This window comes from Apodemus sylvaticus, chromosome 4 (genome assembly GCF_947179515.1).
Source record: "Apodemus sylvaticus chromosome 4, mApoSyl1.1, whole genome shotgun sequence".
Taxonomy (NCBI): Eukaryota; Metazoa; Chordata; class Mammalia; order Rodentia; family Muridae; genus Apodemus; species Apodemus sylvaticus.
The window spans coordinates 105,699,027-105,719,854 of NC_067475.1; the positions used below are offsets into that span (position 1 = coordinate 105,699,027).

The window sequence follows — 20,828 nt, forward strand, 5'->3', positions numbered from 1 at the left end:
AAGACAGGAAGATAAAAGGAGGCACAAGAGAGACTTGAGTCGGGTCCAGACCAAGCAAGGCTTACGAGGCTGTGTTGAGAAAGAGTGGTGACAGACAGGGCTGTGAGGGCTGGAGATAAGGGTGGTCAGGCTGGATTCCACATACCTGGCAATGATGCCCTGACACATAGCACAGGGCTGAGTCAGGAGGGAATGAGGGAGGTGCCGTGAGTTGCCTCTCTCAGAGAAGGACACCTGCTTGTCAAGGCAGGGGCAGCACCTTCGCTGTTCTTTTATGTGTGTTTGTTCTTCTTGTAAAGTAGCAGGTGGATTGGGACAGCAGAATGCACAACAATGAGTTATTCAGAGCACTGGCACTGAGGTTGCTTTCTTGGGTCTGCAATAAATTTAACTTGAGCAAAATGTCTCTCAGAAAAGAATGGGTGATAAAGGCTGACGCTTTCTATCAGGTGTGGTGTCCTCAGGAGTAAAGCAGCTCACTGTACAGAGGCCTGAGGAGCAGACACCAAATGTTGTCTCCCTTGTTCCTCTTGCCTATGTATGAACTTTCCTGACATACTTTACACAAGTATTGGCTTAACTGAAACTTCTGTGCCTCTCTGTCCTGTGTGATCTATTGACATCCTATGACTAGAATCCTAATCTTTCCCACTGTGTATGGTTTCTGTGTCAGTGAAGTTCACTCTTTTTTCTATATTCTTCTGAAAACCTTGCTTGGGCGTTTCAGAGTCTAAACTATTCTCTAAATCCTTAGAGTATAAGCTGGTTTCAGGATTATTTAATCGGTCCCATCCACTACACTGCAGTCGCAAACAAATGTACCTTGTCATAAGATACTAGCATTTTCCCCAGACATTACAACTTTGAAGTGAATGTAGTGATTTCATTACTTAAACACCACACACACACACACACACACACACACACACACAGAAAAAGAGAGAGAGATTTGTGTTACGCCACACAGACACAGACCGTACTTGCAGTGACACTCCTAGGGACCTCTATAAGTTAGTTTACAAGCACAGCTTCTGGGAAGAAGAAAGGGGCTGGGGTATGTCAGGGAAGGATAGAGGTGGAAGAGAATAGAGGAGAGGGGAGTGTCTTAGTTATAATTGCTGCAATGAAATACCATGACCAAAGCAACTCTGGGAGAAAAATGTTTTCCACATTGTAGTTCATCATTGAAGAAAATTAGGTCAAGAACTAAAAAAGGGCAGGATCCTGGAGGCAGGAGCTGATGCAGAGCCCATGGAGAGGTGCTACTTACTGGCTTGCACCCATGGCTTGCTTAGCCTGTTTTCCTATAAAGCCCAGGACCACCAGCCAGGGGATGGCACCACCCACAGTGAGCAGGGCCCTATCAGCATCAATCACTAATTAAGAAAATGTCTTATAGCTTGATCTAATGAAGGCATTTTCTCAATTGAGGTTCCCTCCTTTCAGATGACTCTAGCCTGTATCAAGCTGACGTAAAGCTATCCAGCATAAGGAGAGGGGAAGGGAGAGACAAAGAGAAAAGTACTAACTGAAGAGGTTAGTGGTCACACTTCATATCACAGCACATCACAGTGGAGGCTGAAGTTGGCTTGAATTGAGCTAGTTAAGCAACCAGCAAGGACACCGTGTTTAAGTAGCCTGTAATGTAGGAGTGAGTACCGTAGCCTATACAACCCTCTTCCTCAATAAACCTGGTAAGTTACATCTGGAAGCTGAAAGGAACAGGAGAGTAGGCCATGCTAGGCAACCCCACGTCAAAGTTATAGGATCACAGAAACTCTGAGTCTATAGGAGCTTTGCAGGGAAGGGAGGCATACTGAAAATGGGAAAGGAGCCAAGCCATGGGAATAGAAGGGAACTGGCAGACAGACCCTAAGTCATTTCATTGGCAGAGCACTAGCGGAAAATGCTGGACCTCTTTTCCAGTGACTGGGCACATGGCGCCCATTATCGGAGGCTGTGTTCCAGGCCATCTCGTGAGTCTAAAGCAGCAAAGAGGCAGACAGACATATTTAACAGAGTCAAAGCTGCCTCAATTTTTATGATATTCTCCCAAGGGCTACATACACTGTGAAATGACCAAGTACGGTTCCTGGCACATCAGTTCTCTGGTCAGTAGTTCAACAACATGCAAATTAATCATGATTCTGATGGTCCATGGAGGGCCCCACGCTCTCCTGACAGCCAGCTATTGAATTGCTGCTCATGTTGAGACAAGATTCATGTGTGTCTGTCTCTCCAGGCCTCACTATTGCTCTGTGAGCAGACAATCACACACCTTCGAAAAGCAGTCCCAAAAGTAGGATCTCTTACCATCTAAAGAAACTGCTCTGTTCTGCAGTCACTGCAGTTTGACCACAGGTGGCAGAGTTCAGTTAGTTCTCATATCAAAGCGAGAATCCATCTACCATTTCTCTCTGCAGCTGTTTGCTGACTCAGTCCTCTGCATCTTCTCAAATAACAGGCATGCAGATAACGAATGCCCTAATAATTTGAAGGCCAGGTGCGGACTGATCACCTGGAGATCATCAGACTGCCAATATTCTGGGTAAATTCAAAAAAACCCTCAGTAACACAATTTTGAGGACTACCTCCCCGGGCAAAGACTAACAGTCAACTCTGGTAGCCATGTTGCCCTGCAAACATCATGGAGACCAACTATCAGATACTCTAAGAAACAGTGCATCTCCTGTGTGCAATAAAAGACACAGGGGACACTTTAAGGTCAGGAGGACAAATAAAAGACTTTGATAAATGAAATCCATGTAGCAGGGCTCAGCCCTGTGTCACTGTTTCTTTGCTAAGATTCAGAACTCCTCAAAGGAAGGCAGGCTTGTTTGTTTTACTTAAGACTACATCTCCCAAAGATGCCGCTAGGGGCCTTGCCTGTGCCCCATCCACCTCCCTGAGAGCCACGCCTGGTACACTTGGATTTCATAGTAAGAGCTCACCAGCAACTATAAACATACTGAAAGTCATAAAAGTGACAAGATTACCAAGCAAGTGCAGGTGACTAAAGATGGTCAAGGACTGAGCCTAGGTAAGGCCTCCATTAGATCAAAGGTGGGAGGGACTAACCAAGCTGTGCTAACCATACCTCTACCCGGCTTACACAGGGACCCTCAACCACTCAGCCATAATGTATTTTGTCTGCCTCAGGTTCCTCCATCCTGCCTAGTCAACTTTGCCCAACCAATCAGGATGCTCTCTCAAGCTCTTCACTGGACAGGACACCTTCTCTCCACTGAGCACACTTCTCAGGCAATTATCTTCCACGTGGCACCTCACAGCATGATAGCATCCCCCTCACAACTTGTCCAGTGTGGAACTTTCATATTACTTCATGAGAACACTTGGCATTTGGTGTCTGCCCCCGTGGTTCTTACTGGCAAAGACATAAAAGCACGGAGGCATTCCTGCTCTTTCTCAGTGCTCAGCACAGCGACTTGTGGAGTCGCCTGATACAGATCTGACGGTGTCCTGTACTGGTGTTTTAACTCGGTGAAATAATATCCTCTTTCTCATGAATCCAAGAGCTAATTTTAGACAGAGGCATCGCCTTTTGTACTCACACCATCTAAATTAAATAACCTATGCTCACCTCTCCGCACTTTCTTGAAATACCTACCTGTGGCCTAGTTCCTACTTCCCTAAGGGACACCTGCATGTACACACACTCCCCACACGACCTTTCCATACACTACTTTTCCGTCAGAAGAATCCATAATGTGAATATTAGCAGATCTACCACTCATACTAAGGCAAAACAGCTCCAAACAGAATAATTTAGTTCTCTATTTCTCTGCATTTGTCTACATGATGGACTATAAATTCCGATGTGACTACAATCTAGATAAACAAACAAACAAACACTTTTATTGATCACAGATATTGAACTCAGAGCCTCATTCATTTTTATTAAAGATTCCACCAGGAACTACATTTCTTGACCCAAAGTAAAACTTTAAATGTGTGATTACACTTGTGTGTGTGTGTGTGTGTGTGTGTGTGTGTGCATGAGCGTGCTCATGGCACTTGTATAGAGGTACTGTGGAGGTCAGTTTTCTCCTTCCAGTATGTAGGTGTCAGAGGTCAAATTCATGTTGCCAGGCAGGTACCTTTGCCCATTGAGCCATCTCTTTGGCACAAGAAAACCCGTTAAAGACGATCGTGGACAACTTTCAAATGGTGCATAATATATAAAGAGGTTTAGTAAAATAGTACTCAAATTTGGATACTACTAAAAAACCAGCAACAACAAAAAAACTGAAATTGGAAAAAAAACTTAATATATTCAGTAAATGTAAAGGAAATAGATATATTAGCAGATGCAATATACAAAGTTAATGAAATTCTCATCAAAATTCCAATGACATTCTTCACAGAATAGAAAAAAAAACTTTCCTTAAAATTCATACCTATGCACTAAGCAGTGGTGATGTAAGCCTTTAATCCCAGCACTCAGGAGGCAGAGGCAGGCGGATTTCTGAGTTTGAGGCTGGCCTGGTCTACAGAGTGAGTTCCAGGACAGCCAGGACTACACAGAGAAATCCTGTCTCAAAAAACAAAACAAAAAAAATTCATACCTATGCACAAAAGATTCCAATAGGCAGGCAATCTTGGGTAAAAAAGAATAATGCTGGCAATATCACAAGAGCTGATTCCAAACTATATTACAAAGTTATAGTAACAAAACAGTATGGCACTGACATAAAAAGACATAAGGAGTGGGGTGCAGTGCTGCGCAGTGCTGCACTGCGGGGCAATATGGCAGAAGGGGAGAGCCCAGAGACGAGCCTGCACCACTACAACCACCTGACTTCCGATAAAGACTCTGAGCACATGCTTCTGGGGAAACACGCAATAGCATGAACCAAGACTTTAGTTTCTCGTCCTGCACGGCTCAAATGAATCAACTCAAAATGGATCAAAGACATTAATCTAAGGCCTGAAAACTGTTAGAGGAAAACACTTCAGAGTACATGCATAGGCACAGACTTTCTGAAAAGAACTCTGATAATTTCAAAATAATGATAAAATTGGCAGGAGCTAGAGAAAGGAACCAAGGAACTGAAGGGTTTTGCAACCCCATAGGAGGAACAACAATATGAACCAACGAGAGCTCCCAGAGCTCCCAGGGACTAAACCACCAACCACAGAGCACACATGGAGGGACCCATGGCTCCAGTCACATGGGTAGCAGAGGATGGCCTAGTGGGACATCAGTGAGATGAGAGGCCCTTGATCCTGTGAAGGTCCACTGCCCCAGGGCAGGGGAATGCCGGGTCAGAGAAGCAGGAGTGGGTGGGTTAGTGAGCAGGGGGAGGGGGGAATCGGAATAGGGGTTTTCAGAGGGGAGAAGAGGAAAGGGGATAACATTTGAAATGTAAATAAAGAAAATACCTAAAAAATGGCAGATAGAATTCCACAAAATCAAAAAAATTCTATTCATCAAAGAGAAGAGTGGAGTGAATGACAGATTATAAAATGGGAGAAAATCTTTGTCAGCATATACCTAACAGACTACCAATTAGAGTGTATAAAGAACTCAAATAACTAATTATCAAAATAAAATCTAGCAACATAATCAATAAATGAGCCAAAGCAATGACCGACCAGACATTTCTCAAAAGATGCAGAGCAAAGGGTCAATAAACATAGGAAAGCACATTCCACACCCTTAGCCACTAAGGCATACAAAAGTGAAATTACAATGAGAAGATAACTGCTGGTCGGAGTTCAGAGGAACGGGAGCACAGTTAACAGGAGTGTTAATTAGACCGCTGCCATGGAAACCAGTATGGAGCCTCATATAAACCTGAAAACATGACCCAGCAAACCCTAAGTCAATAAAGTAGAGAAACTGTCACATTTATGTTTATTGTGGCACTCTTCACAGTAGATAAGTAATGAAATCAGCCTATGTGTTCATCAACAGATGGATGGATAAAAACATTGTATACACATATAAATGTAAAAAGGTTTCACATATACAACTTATATAAAATGTTTTATTCAGCCATAAAGACTAATGAAATTATATCATTTACTAGAAAACAGAACACCTTGGGATTACTGTATCAAGCAAAGTAAGTTAGACTCAAATATTGTTTGGTCTACTCACTTCTGAATCCTAGATTTTATATAGTCACATAAAACCATTTATATATCACAATATATACATATATGATATAATAGAAGGAAGGCTGGGAGAAGGAAGAAAGTAACACAGGCAAATAAAAGGGAAGTTGTGGGGGAAATAAAGCTAAGTACATGAAATACTGCAAAGAAAACATCTTTATGAAATCCAGCTATACATCCAACGAGTACATGCCAGTAAAAAGAATAGGTCAAAGCCATTTTATGAACCCTACAGAATAATCTAACAATTACAACACTGCCAATCATGTGCAGATCTCAAACGTTTCTAAACACATAACTCAGAAAGGGCAAATGTTACATTACACTCTATTTATGTGAATATATAGCTCACCTATTTTTCTTACGTGTGTATGTAGATTTTTAAAATGTGCTATCAAACTTAGAAAAGTGTATCTGTAGGAACAAACAAACTGGGCTTAGATAAGATTGAAAAAGGCTTCAGTTTTATTTGAACATTTGGATTCTTTTCAGCATTGGGATCATGTTACAAATTACTCGTGTAAGTTAAAGCTAATTTTCAAAGGTGCTAAGAGAATACTTCAATACCATCACAGTGAAATGCTAAGACTATGTCTACAAGTCCTACTCTCCAACATGAACATGTGCACTGGCAGCCAAGATGACTATATAATTACAAAGAGTAAAATATGACAAAAGTGAAGGGTGACTCTATTTTAGACATAAAAGAGGACAGGTGAGGAGAGTTCAGGAGGTTACGGGTCTTACTGACTTAAGTTTGATCCCTGAGACCCGAGAGTACCAACTCCCAAAGTTGTACTCTGACCCCCACTATGCACCATGGTATGCATGGGTATGGACCATGAGTGAGGGCACTGGACAGATGAGTGTAATGGAAAATCAAGTTCAAAGCTGGCCAATGGTGGTGGACACATTCAATCCCAGCACTTGAGAGGCAGAGGTAGGCAGCTCTTTGTGTGTTCAAGGCCAGCCTGGTCTAGAGTGAGTTCGAGGTCAGCTAGGACTATACAGAGAAACCCTGGCATGGAGGAGAAGGGGGAGGAGGAGGAGGAAGAGGAGGAGGAGGAGGAGGATAAGTTCAAAAGATAAAACAGACAGCATTAATTACCATCTAAGATTAAGAAGTAGTAACTTTATCAGATTGCTGTCTTACAAAACTATTAATGAAAAGTTATTGGACTAAGATGTTACTATTTTAAGCAATAAGTGTGGGCAAGTAATAAATTTAAAGAGAAAAATGGAAGTTTTATTTGGCTTTTAAATGTATTAAGCATTTCTGCAAAAAGGAATGATATTCATAGTTCTTTTATATTTATTGATCTCTGGTTTTAAACAAAAACAGTATCTTCTGAAATATATAAGATCTAAATCCCCAAAGTCTAAGTCCTATCAGATTATACTGCTAAAACTCAGAAGATACGCCTTATCTTTTTTTGTTTTGTTTTTGTCTTTGTTTTTGTTTTGTTTTTTTCAAGACAGGGTTTCTCTGTGTAGCTCTGGCTGTCCTGGAACTCACTCTGTAGACCAGGCTGGCTTTGAACTCAGAAATCCACCTGCCTCTGCCTCTGCCTCTGCCCCTGCCCCTGCCCCTGCCTCTGCCTCTGCCTCTGCCTCTGCCTCTGCCTCTGCCTCTGCCTCTGCAGGCACCACCACCGCCCAGCGATATGCCTTATCTTTAAGCCAACATAATTATTCTCGTGAACGTCTCGGTTTCCCCTTCTCATTTCTGCAAGTTCCAAAAAGCCTCCCAAAGGCGACTGTGCATGCCCAGAAGCATCACACCATTAGCCACTAAAAACACAGCCAATGTACTCTGAAGAAAATACAAAGACCAATCCCTGACTGGAGAGTTTGGACTCCGTACGCACACAGAAGAAACATCTGAGCTGATGCCTGGACTCCTGAGAGGGCCACTTGCCAGCATGTACAGGAGAGTCCATGAGAGGAGGCCTGCAGTAGGTGCAGAAAGTATGCCAGCATCATCCAGCTCCTGTCTCTGGAGCCTGCACACCCTTCTCAAAGGTACCTACCTGTGGCATTCAAGGTAACAAAACTTATACAAACACCACCACCCACCCCCCCACCCCCCGCGCCCCTGCCCCCTCCATGCAGTCAGGGTGCGGCTGGCAAGTGCTCCGTTGGTGCTGTCACTGAATGTAACTGAATAAACACTGGCTTCACAGTCACTTTTTAAGCGTTCCCAGCATGTGCCTGGGGAGAGGGCTAACGCTGAAAAGCAAAAGTCCTTGCAGAAGAGCAGGATACTCCTGTGATCCCAGTAACGACAAAACTTTGCAGGAAAGCAAGCTCACTTTCCAGACAGGGCTCAATTGGCAACGCACCTGGCACTGAGCGTAACAAGTACCCAGTGTTCTTCCCCTGACTAACACAATCAATATTTTCCTTTAAACCCACAGCTTTTCCCAGAGACCCAAGAACTGCTGCTGGCCCGGGTTCATGCTGCCGATTTTGGTGACTCACTGAACCATTCACCTGTGTGCAGCAGGTTCCCTGATTCTGGGCACCATTCCAGATAATCATCTCCTGAGGCTAAAACAGCTTCACAAGCTCAAAACTTAAAGTTCCCTCCACATTTAAGCAACTAAAATCCTGGGTACTAAAACTGCTGAAGGGAAGAACAGACGTGACAATAGTCAAGTGAACAAGGATGGAGTCTGTCCCATCGTAGGAAAGAATGCAGACTCATTCCGGATGACAGCAGAACATCCCACTTCTCCAGGGAGGACTTGTGGACTGAAACATCACCGATAAATGTATAAACCACCTGTTCATCTGACGTCTGTGTAATCTAAACACTCGTTCCACTGAGGAACCAGTTAACACCTCTCTTACACAGCCAGATCTGCCTCTGCTTTATCCCTAAATGATTTCAAGGCCACAGTAAAATCTGTCCCATCCCTGTAAATGAGGACGGCCTGCCACCTGTGCAGCTGAGCACACTTTCCTACCTGGCATTATCCAATGAAATCAAAGGCGTCAGACAGTCATATGAATAAAAACACTCAGATAAATTACACTACAGAATGAAGGCTTAAAGAGCTTATTATATAACAGCCATAAATTACTGCAAAATTGCTACACATCAAAAGAGACTTTGGCACACACTGCGTGCTTCTTACGGTCAACAGATAAGAAAATTGCATCATACGAGAAGGCGGGCAGGTGTTTGCAACAGAGATAAGAGACTTTTTAGAAAATAAACGTCCAACAGTGGCCAAGGCGCATATGTACTTGCATGGAGTACAAAGTAAAAAGTTAAATATACGCCAAACTGAGACCTAATGACTACTGGAAACCTGCCTGTCTTACTCTCTTACGGGGATCAAAGCCACACATGATGAAGATGTTGCATAAACGTTTCCCATGCAAGGATGCTAGGTGAGAGCTACTCCACTAATTTAACCCATTACAAGTTAAGCACAGCCAGATGACACCAGCACCAGTCTCAATAACAGAAGTCTTCTGAGAACTGCCTTCAACGCTGCTTCCGCTCGCATCAGGATGTGAGGGCAAACAGATAAGGAGTGAGCAGGACCACTTACCCTGATAGTTTTACTTCCTCCTGAAGCTTCCTCTACTATGGTGCTGACTGCAACCTGTGCACCTATTAACGGATAGCTTCTAGTAGCTGCCTTTTGGTAGTATTAAAGTATCGCCTTTGCTAAGCTCCAGAACCAGTTTTATCTTTGTTCTACAGAGAATCCCAATCTTGGATAAGCATGACGTAGGCACTTGTAATCACAGCATTTCCAAAGACTAGGACCGGATAAACCGAGGACAGCCTGGGCTAAACAGTGAGACTATATTTTAACAAGTATTTTAGAAAAAGGGAAAGCATGTGGAGAAGACAAACTCTCTGAATAGTGAGTCCTTGGGAAGGCAGGAAGAGAAAGCAGGAGAGCAGGGGCCATTGAACTGGACTCAAACAAACAAAAACAAAACAGAAGCTGAAGAATATAGGTTAATATGTTAACCTTGATTCCCTGGAGCCTTATAGCTGATGATAACATGGAGATGTATCATGATTACAAAGGTCTATTTGTGTGTTTGTGTGTGTGTGTGTGTGTGTTAACTTTTCTATATGGTAATAGTACTTCATAATATGTAAAAGTTAAGTGTGAGATATATATATAATAGATGCAAAGAAAATGCAAACTCATACCTAAGTAGCTATCTAGGTGGCAAAAGTCTGATCAGGGAGCAGCCAAGCAACACAATGAATACATGTGAGCCCTCCAGGAACACTCTAGTCTAAGATAATGTATGCAAGGTAAGTTAAAGGCACACCAGCATTTTTTCCTGGCCAAGTAAAAAGATGAACTCGGGTAAAACTGTACTACAGGATATACAGTAGTCTTTAACTGCATCTGTGTTTGTTCACCTCACTGAAAGCCAGACACCAGGAGGTCATGAACCTGGCAGTCTCATGAAGGAAAGCTGGATCAAACTGTGACACAGAAGTCCACACATCTGCTGAGAGTTTGAAACCAACCCCGGGACTTAAGCTTATAACAAGTATGGCCGATGTCACTGAGGGAAAATTCAAAAACAGGTCTTTTCTCCCAGGTCCTCTATGAAATGAACTGTATTTGCTTCCACATCCAGGTATCTGTTTTGGTATATACATATCATAGAGTATAAGACTATTAATACATCAACTTTCTGGAGACATTTTCGCATCTGGGCCCATTCAAAAAACAAAAGAAAGAAAAGAAAAAGAAAAACTCCTAAGAATGTCATAGAAGCTGCACACTGTTAGTGGAGAGGCCAGGACTAACCACATACAGATATTTTGGTGGCTTCATAGAACATTTCCCTAAAACTTCTATTCAGATAATACTCATCAAAGTCTGGATTTCTGTTTGGAGGACCTGGCAACAATGAGCTAAGAAGTAATTGTTCAATTTACAAAAGGCCTGCCAATCACAGTCCTCACTTCTCCCGTTACCCACACCCATCAGTATCTCTGATTGACACTGACTGCCCTGTGGCTATTAGCATTGCAATGTGGGCGTAATTCCATAGGCAACACAGTTTGGAAATACCAGGAAGGAAGGAGCAGGGCGGTGGTGGTGCACGCCTGTATTCCCAGCACTCTGGGAGGCAGAGGCAGGAGGATTTCTGAGTTCAAGGCCAGTTTGGGCTACAGAGTGAGTTCCAGGACAGCCAGGCCTATACAGAGAAACCCTGTCGAAAAAAACCAAATCCAAAACCAAAAAAAAAAAAAAAAAAAAACAGAAAGGAAGAGATTTGTTACAGAACAAGATTGGGAGATGCAGCCAGCCAGATGGGGTGACCTTTAATCCCAGCACTGGAGAGGCAGAGGAAGGTGGATGGAGGATATCCTGGTTTACGTAGCAAATGCCAATGTTATATAGACTATGAATGGAAAAGATGTACATTATATTATTTATATATATTATTTATATATACATACATATATATTATGAATATATTAAGAGATGGGAGGGAGATGGGGAGAAGAGACTTGATTCTAGACTTTGAAATCACATATAGGTTAGAGAAGGAGACATTGAGTCAGAACCAGAAGTTCTCCTCCTGCCTTTAGCATAGCATTTCCAAGATTCTGGGTGCTTAGCACCAACATGTGCAACTGCTTCCTACGCTGGTGGCTTTCCAAAGCCCATGAGAATCATGAGTGAACAATGCTTAGAGCAGTGCTTAGCATGACTTAGGAGGGCGCTACCTCTGGTCCCAGATCTGCTATACATGAGATTCTCAAAGCTGCACTAATTTACTTTGATATGTTTTCCCCCCACCCATGCCTAGCTACTGGAACTCCTTTCAACTTGCTAACATATCAGGAAGTCAGACATGTGATGCCTAAACTCCATCTAGACAACAAAGCAACACTTGGAATTCTATGGAATTCTATAAGCCTGGAAGAAAACTGACTACAGCTAAAAATCAAATATGTCTGATCCAGAAAGACTAAATTATACATTATTACAAAAGCATTAGAACCACATTTACAGAAGATACACAGAGAAGGGATATTTATTAACTAACATCAAGGAAATATCAATATGGCTATGTGAAATAAAATATATAAGAAATAACTGCAATTGATCCCCCATTGTACATAAACACACAAATATATATATATACATATATATATACATATATACACACATATACCCATGCAACACATTTATATGCATATATACATCCATATATATGTAGTCAATTATTAAAGAATCTGGGATATATTATCACTACAATCACACCTTATAAAAAAGAAAAGGGAGATACTGAGAACTTACTGAGTCCACAGTACACCACTCTCAAAGCATGTCATGTCATTTTCTCAAACCTGCTTTTCCTGATCAGAGCTGTCAAGTTCCATGTTCTTACTAGTGTTTTCAGAGCTTCCAGAATCATTTTACAGTCTGAAGAGCCTTTTTGTCTTAGAATTACAAGATCATTGGAAGAAAAAAACTGAAGTCCACATTGAGGCATGGTTTCCACAAATTGGCCTTGTCCTCCCACAGAGAGAAGAATGCTAGCACTCACCGCAGAGAGCTGGCTCCATGTGGACCGCAGGGGCTTATGGTGAATCACGATTCTCTCCTCTGGCTTCTGTTCCTTGGGCTCTGGCTCTTCATCAGAGTCGATATCAAGGGCCTTTTCTTTGTAGTTTTGATACAGGACTGCATTTTCTTCAAGAAATCAAGTCAGATAGATCACTAAGTACCACCCCAGTAGCAAAGAAGAGACCAAAATTTTTTTGTTGATAAAAAAAAATATTTTGTCACCAAAGAATTTATGATGTTCCAACAAAAGCAAACTTTTAATGTCTTTGTCTAGTACTCATGAAAGCTGGGAAGCCTCAGTCCATTATAATTTAGGCTGAAGTGAATCCATGCTAGGTTTTCTTCAGTCTAGCAGTAGTATTCTTTCGCTTACCTATTTAGCAAACATTTACTGTACATCATAACACTTTATTTTCTAACACTAAAAGGGAAAAGATACTTCTTATCCCCTCATGAACCAATAAGTCAGTAAGAAAATAAATTTCATACTCATGCATTTATTCATCCAACTGACATTTAGGAAATGTCTACTTGATGCCAGCAACTGCCAAGCAACTGGGAAGACAATGGACAAAAAAAAGATGGGAAATCTCAATGCTCATGAAACTGACATAAAATCGAAGAGAACTGAAATAAACAACTAACTTTCATACCATTGCAAATATGGCTATGTTGTCATGGAGAAAAACAAATGACAAACGGAAGGGGTAGGAAACTCTGGGAAGAAAGTATGTTCATTTTAAGTAGGATGGTTCACAAAGGCTTCACAGAATGACATTTAAGGCAAGACATAAGAGGTAAGAAGGCAAGTTATCTGTACAGCTAGGGAAAGAGCTCTGTGTGTGTGTGTGTGTGTTATACCAGTATGTAACAGCAGGTCTCAGAAGTCAGAGGACAACTTCTGGTGTCAGTCTCTGCTTGCCTCCTGTTTGAGACAGGCTTTCTTGTTCCCAGGTGCATACACCAGCTCACCATAGGAACACTTGGGTTATAATGAGCTCTACCACATCTGGCTTTATATTTAGGTAATACAAACTCAAAACCCCATGTTTGTGTTCCAAGCATTTTATCTGCTGAGCCATCTCCCCAGACCAGGAAAGAGTATTTCATGAGAGTGAAACAGAAATCCAAATGCCGTGGGACAAGAGTCTACCTAGTGTATATGGACAAGAAGCAGCAAAGCCAGTGTGGTAAGAGAACCAGGAGAGGGCCAAACTCATAGAAGATGGGGCAGGAGAGTGAGTACAAGGCAGATCATGTGGGGTCACTGAAGGGACCCTGATTTTTACTCCAAGTAGAATTACAAGTTATTGATGGACTGAAGGCGCATGTAAACACATGCTGACAAAAGAGAAGTCGTGTATGTATAGGCGCTCCAACAGAACTGCCAGAGGAAGGAGGGACCAATGAGGAAAATCAAGCTCTGAATGTAGAGAAACAACAGAGCTCAGGGGAAAGGCAGATGGACAAACTCTGGAACAAGAGGAAATATAAGCCTTGGAAGCACTAATGAAAGTCTTGGTATTGTATGGCAGGAGTGTACAGTGGATAAACAATGTAAAATATGCTTACAGAAATGAGCCACACAGTCCAAATTTAAACAACCAATGTTAGACAAATGGATTTTATCCTGAGTTCAAAAGGATTTGGTTTCTTTTACACTTTAGTAATTGTATTTTATCTTCAATGCCAGGGAATCCACCAGAAACAGAGTTACGTCCATGGGCTAGTAAAACCCTAGCTACCCAGGGGATGCCAATGGATGCCAAAGGAGTAGTCAATGTAAGGTAAGAGAGACCTGAGCTTCCCAGCACAACTGTCAACAGACTGGAGGTGGGAGTAGAGAGAGGTAGGGTAGGTTTTCAAAACCCTCCAGTTGTACAGACAGAAAGCAGGAAATAGGAACATCAGAAGTAATTATGGCATAGATGAGGAAGATTCTGAATTTGGTGTAGGACTTGGCTTGTTAAAAATGCTTTCCTGCCTCAGCCTTTTTTCTTGGCAACCACACATAGCTCTGTGGGTACTATGTCTACAGTAGCATTAGAATATATGCATGACTTTCTATTCTGTGATTACTCTACATATGAAAATAAGTAAGTCAAACTCAGTTTCTGGGAAGTTTTAAAGTATTTTCGGTGAGAGGAACACAGCATACGTATAGCATCATTGACACTGTTTCCCAATCATTCCCACGAAGAATGGTCTCTCATTTGTCTTACATGGGACAGGGCTTAAGGATGCACAGGTCTTGCATCCCCACCACTCAACATAATTAGAAACATCCAGAACCTGGCATCACAAGTTCTCACAAGACTGCTTTCAAGGTGCACTCTTGTAGACCATTAACAGTTAAGAATCCTGAATTCTTTACTTACATATATGTAAAAACGGATATCTCTACTATTGTATATAAGAATAGACAAGATACTAAGAAACAGCTCTTAACACACAACTGTTCTGACTTTAAAACACCCAAAATGTTCAAACCTTTAAGGCAAAAAGGAAATCAAGTTGAAGTTCCAAGATGCAAAAAAGACCATGCTCTGAAACAATGGTTCTCAACCAGTGGGTCATGTCCCCTTTAGGAGTGAAGGATCTTTCACAGGGGTTGCATATCAGATGTCCTGTACACCAGATATTTACATTATGATCACAGCAGTAGCAAAATTACCGTTATAAAGTAGCAATGGAATAATTTTATGGTTGGGGGAGGGGGTCACCACAACATGAGGAACTGTATTAAAAGGCAGGTTGAGAAGCACTTCTCTGAAGGAAATAGAAATATGAAGGCTGTTGACTTCACATTCATACAATGGTTCAGGAAAAAGCAAAGGACAGGAAAAAAAAAGCAACCGTTCCATGTCCCTAAGCGTGTGCTGCCACAGGTGTCCAGGGGGGACAAATTACTGAAACTCTCAGAGCTTTTGATTTCCCCGGTTATAGAATCAACTAGTCAAAATAGCATATCTGGGCTTCTTCTTCAAATAACAATTACTTTCTATAATCAGTACAATGACTTGATAAGTTACTCATTTGTAGTTAGGCAGGAACTATTTTACAGCCATCCAAATTGTGTATTTGACAGCGGCATGATTTTCTACCCTCTTTTCTTGTGGAAGGGCGTGCTTCCCTTCATTATTCATTAGAGGATGGAACTCTCAGCATTTCAAAGCAATGGAGAAAGTAAGTCTACTCAAGTCCCCAGGCGCTTCCTGGCTGCAGCTGGGACAGTTCCCTCTGCTCCCCCCAGATGGCCCCTTGACCCATCTATTTACAGAGTCCACTAATCTGATTAGCATGCGAACACCTGGCTGAAGCTGCTTTTGTCTTTGAATTTCTCCACAACAAATAATACACAGGATAAAAATTCCTAAGATTATGGGTTTTGTTTTGTTTTGTTTTGTTTTCCCACCAGAAAAACCTGCATTTCCCCAAAAGGTGACGCTTAGTGGGAAAACAGGAAGTCAGAAATGAAACTCAAATGTGGAAACACTGGGAAAGGAATATTAAGAAAGAGAGAGAGAAAAAAAAAGTGGCCTAAGGAAATACCACAGAGGATCCAAGAGTGGGTCTCAAAGAGTCTGAGCCGGAAGCTAGAGCTGGCTCCACCCCCACGTGGTAAGGCAGGTGGGATCGAGCCAGGTTAAAAGAAAAGGAAAGCTCTCAAGATGAAAACTGAAAAAGTTACCAGCTTATACACACGCCCCCGGGGATGCACAAGGTTAGCACGGGAACACAGCTTTGTTCAGGATAATCCAAGACAAAGTTGGGTATTCTTGGTTTCTTTTCTTTTTTTTTTTTTAAATCTCAAGTGTCTTTGTTACTTAAGCAGCTAGGTCTCAACTTATAATTGATGTACCATATTGAAGCTGCAATAAAAGTCTGGAAAATTAAATGCTTACCTTCCCCATCGAATGTTCCTTGTCCTTTCAGCATTTTTTTCTAAGAAAAAAAAAAGGAGAGAAAAGCAAACTGTGTATGAATAAGCCAAGTACAACTATTTTAAGTGAAAGGCCCCTTTTCTGTTATTTCTCTCAGATTTCCAAAAGCACATGGCAGAGAATCCCCATGGCAATTAACCACAACAATAAAATAAAGTGGAGAGTGTCCCCACATGCCATTAAACCGGGGGAAAGAATCCTCAAATGACCAGCGGTCCTGCTCTGTTCAGTGATTCCCTCTTGCTGTTAGACTGAACTCTGCTATCCCTGACAGCTGGGGGAGGGGCATGTAAAATGTTATGTAATGTTTTCCCTTTAAGACTGTATGTCTAAAATAAAACAGGCTTGCCTGTATATTATACACGGGACATTTCTACAGACTGATTCCACTTGTCTGCTTAATCAAGAAAAAAAAATGTGTATTGCCCTATTGCTTAGATCTCTCTTGTTTCTTTCTTTGTTTGTTTTTTAGATTTAGTTTTTTCAAAACAGGGTTTCTCTGTATAGCCCTGGCTGTCCTGGAACTCACCTCTGTAGACCAGGCTGGCCTTGAACTCAGAAATACGCCTGCCTCTGCCTCCCAGAGTGCTGGGATTGCAGGTGTGGCCCACCACCGCCCGGGGCATAGATCTCTCTTGTCTCTAAGAAGGTGGCAATACTCCAAAACATCCCTCTGTGGTTGTCCCTTTTCCTTTAGTTCATGATGGAAATATATATAGTAAAGGCAACTGCTAGGCCTGTGTCAGGGCACAATACCTCACACCCTCACACAAATTCTAAGCTATCAGTTTGTCAAAAACATTCATTTAGTTAATAATAATGAAACACAAACATGGGACATGGTGACTAAAATAAACAGAAGGCAATGCCCTGTTCTATGATTTGGGCAGTTGAAATAAACTCACGTGCCATGAGCATTCAATTCTTCCCCAATACGTTCACATTGGATTTAATGAATGGCATGTGAGCCTGCCCAGTCCTACCTTTATCCTTCCAAGGCTAGAGAACTTCTCCTTGTCTTCCATCACCGCCTTCAGGACAGGCTGGGACATTCTGTTCTTCTTCTTTGAGCTGGTGGGACTGTCAAAATCAAAGCCGCTGACCACTGCCCTTCGGTAAGACGTGGACCGCAAGCCTCGCCGAAGGGAGCCCGGGCTGTCCATGTCGTTGTCGGCTTCGCTGTCCTCCCCTTCCTGGCCCAGGGGTGCTCCCAGTCCCTCCACCATGCTGCGCACCTTGAGAAGCCTCCTATGGGGCTCCACATTCTGACTATTGGATTTACTCAGTTTAATTTCGGAGGCAAGGCTTTTTGGGATAATCTGCTGCTTCCCCATCTTGAGGGCCGCAGGGCTGTTGGTACTCAAGACCACAGAAGGGGTTGGGAGCTCATTCCCTTGGGAGGGCAGCCTTTGGAGCGGCAGTTTTTGTTCTGAAGACCTGTGCTGAAGAGCAGGAGAGAGTCTCGAGGGGGCCGGCTCCAAGTCCCCAGCAGACTGACCAGTTTTTGACACTGGGCCAGATGAGTCGGTTTTAGGAGCAAGGCCATTGGTAATGGGAGAAGATACCTTACTGGCAGTCACCCTGGTACGGTCCTCTTCGGGGGCGCAAGGGGCCGGGATGTCGGGAGTCCGAGAGGCGCGCGACAACAGCGCCGCGGGCGAGGCCACCGTGCCATTAGCAGCAGACTTGGGGGAGCCGCCCGACGCCGCATTGGAAACCAGGGGTGACTTGGGCCGTCGGAGTCGAGGAGAAGCAGCTCTGTAGTCCGGGGACACTGGGCGACCATTGGTCACCGGCCTCCGATGCGCGCACAGAAGCTGGGGGCTCCTGGACACTGTCCTGCCGTCCGGGCCGGCGGGTAGGCGGACGGGAGTCTGCGGCGTGGGCAGAGCAGCCAGCTCCTCCACCGGGAAGTCGGTGATCAGCAGCCCGCTGGGGCTCTGGTACGACTGCGGCCGCGGCTTGCTCCTGCCCAGCAACTGAAGCGGAGGGGTGGACCGTCTCCGCCACAAAGGGGTGACGCCGTTGCTGGAAAAATCCACCTCGCTTTCGCCGTCCATAGCGGGGCCTTTGAGACGGCCCCGAGAGGAGGAAAGCTGCTCAGGTTGCCTAAGCGATAGGAACTTTGCCTCGGGACAACTAGTCTTGTCTGGGAGCCTAGCCCGGTTCCAGCCCGGCGGTCACACGGGTGTCGCGCGGGACTCGGCAGCGCCGCGCTTACCCGCCCTTTCTCGGGCACAGCGCCGCCCGCCACGCTGCGCGACCGAGGGCTGAGATCCGAGCCGCAGCCGACCAGATGAATCCGGTCTCCTTTGCGTCCTTCCCGCGCCCCAAGCCCGCTGGCACCTAGAGAGTTCGCCGCCACCGTAGGACCCTTGGAAAGAGTTCAGCTGGCTCGGACAGCTCGCCGCGGGACGCTCCCCCGCGTCTCCATCTAGCCGCCCGCCCCGCGCTAGTCCACCCGGCCCTGGTATGCGGTCTCCAGAGCGCTCACCCTTCCGGGCGTCCAGAGCACAGACCAAGGAGTGCTCCCTGTCCCCGTGGGTGGCCTGGGTCTTCACCAAAGCGCGGAGACGACCGCTCTGCCCGGGGCAGCAGAGGCCCGCGGCGCCGGTCCCACCCCCGCGCTACGCCCCGCCCCTCTTGGCCCCGCCCCAGCACGCTGGGGAAGCTTACTCGGAGGCTCCCTGCAGTTCCCGCCCACGCCTGAGCCGGGTGCGCTCGGAGTGTTTGCAAACTGTGCGCACACCTGAGCCCGGTGTCCAGACTCGGAGTACCGGAATGCCGGAGCGCGGGCGGCCGCCCTAGGGGCTGGACGGAGGGCGTGGTCGCAGATCCGAACACAGCCTGGGAATGATCATGAGGGCAGAGAAAGGGGTTCTTGATGATCCCGAGCCTAGGAGGAGAAGGTTGGAGGGGTGAACCACCTCGGGGCTGCGTGGTGCTGCTGAGCCACTTCACTAGGCCACTTGTAGTCATCAAACTGAACCTCACTGCGGTGTGTCACTCCCCTACTTGCAATAAATAATATGTGGATTATAGTCAGATTTGCTTGTGTATACTCAGGGGAAAACTGGCTGAAAGGCCAGGTAGAACGTGACTCTGTATTTCATAATCTTTGGGACTTGTATGTTTGAAAGTCACACAGTAAAAGTAAACAAAATACAAAATATTTATTGGTTTGTAGTTGTATATAATATAAATTGAAATCTGTGTGTAGAATAAAATATTGTACAAGGAATAAATTCCAAATCCTTATTAAAGATTAAGAGGCTGGATAGAGGTGGGCCTAGCCCTGCAGACCAGTCTTTTCTTACTAGCTTTATTTAGCCAAGCCAAATCCACAGCCTCAGAGTGTTCACATTTCTTTCTTGCCTTTCTGGCTTGTCACTCCATTGGAATGGGAATTGGAATGCTCCCTGTTGGTTTCCTCAATCACCTGATCTCTTTTCTTTTCACACTAATAGAAATTTGTAAATCTGTATGCTCGCTTATATGTCTATATATTTATGCTCAGTCTTTCCTGCCTTTGCATTGTAATTTTGAAGAGGGCAGGGACCGTATTGTGGTTCAGACACACAGTGAGTGATAAATATCTGTGGAGTATGTGAGTCGGTGAATGAGAGAAATGAACCTGGGCCAGGGATCCTTCGTCTTTTAGATGTTGGTTGCCAAGCTGGCTGTGCCTTAGTGAAATTCCAGGTATGTAAGAATAATGAGGTGACCTAAGAAGACATGATCTCAGTTGATTAGATCTGTAGAATTGGTTCTGCTAGCAAGACACAGGGCAGTCTCCAAGCCTGCCCCATTCATGTGAGCACCTGCTGTTTAAGCTGTGCGTCTTTCTGCTTTGGGTGGTGAAAGGAAGGGTGATTTTGATGACGTTTCCTTATGCTTTTCTATGCTTACCAAAGCGGCACAGTGACGGTCTTTGATCTGAGAAATTTTGTGAACTCAAAGAAATGGAATCAAAGTGTTTATCAAAATAATTTTAAAGAAAATTTGCCAACAATTTCATATGGAATGAAGCAGGTTCTATGTTCATCTATGGAACCTTAATATAGGGAATTTTCATAACAATAATATTAGTTTTATATAATGAATTTCACTTCAGAACTGTGAGTAATGGCGTGAGAAGTTAGTGTCCCTGTAGGTCATGTTGGTTCTT

The 20,828-nt window shown here is 43.9% G+C and overlaps 1 protein-coding gene across 1 annotated transcript in view; it reads right to left on the bottom strand.

Annotated features, from left to right (window-relative positions):
* The window catches only part of Arhgef26 (Rho guanine nucleotide exchange factor 26), a 108,429-nt gene extending 89,163 nt beyond the window's left edge, over window positions 1-19,266 (bottom strand). The window contains exons 1-3 of the mRNA XM_052180422.1: window positions 17,644-19,266; window positions 16,622-16,661; window positions 12,697-12,842 (exon numbers count right to left, since the gene is read on the bottom strand). Coding sequence (XP_052036382.1) covers window positions 12,697-12,842; window positions 16,622-16,661; window positions 17,644-18,720 — 1,263 coding nt within the window. The 5' untranslated portion in view covers window positions 18,721-19,266. The remainder of the gene's footprint in view (window positions 1-12,696; window positions 12,843-16,621; window positions 16,662-17,643) is intronic.
* Between the last annotated feature and the right edge of the window lie 1,562 nt (window positions 19,267-20,828).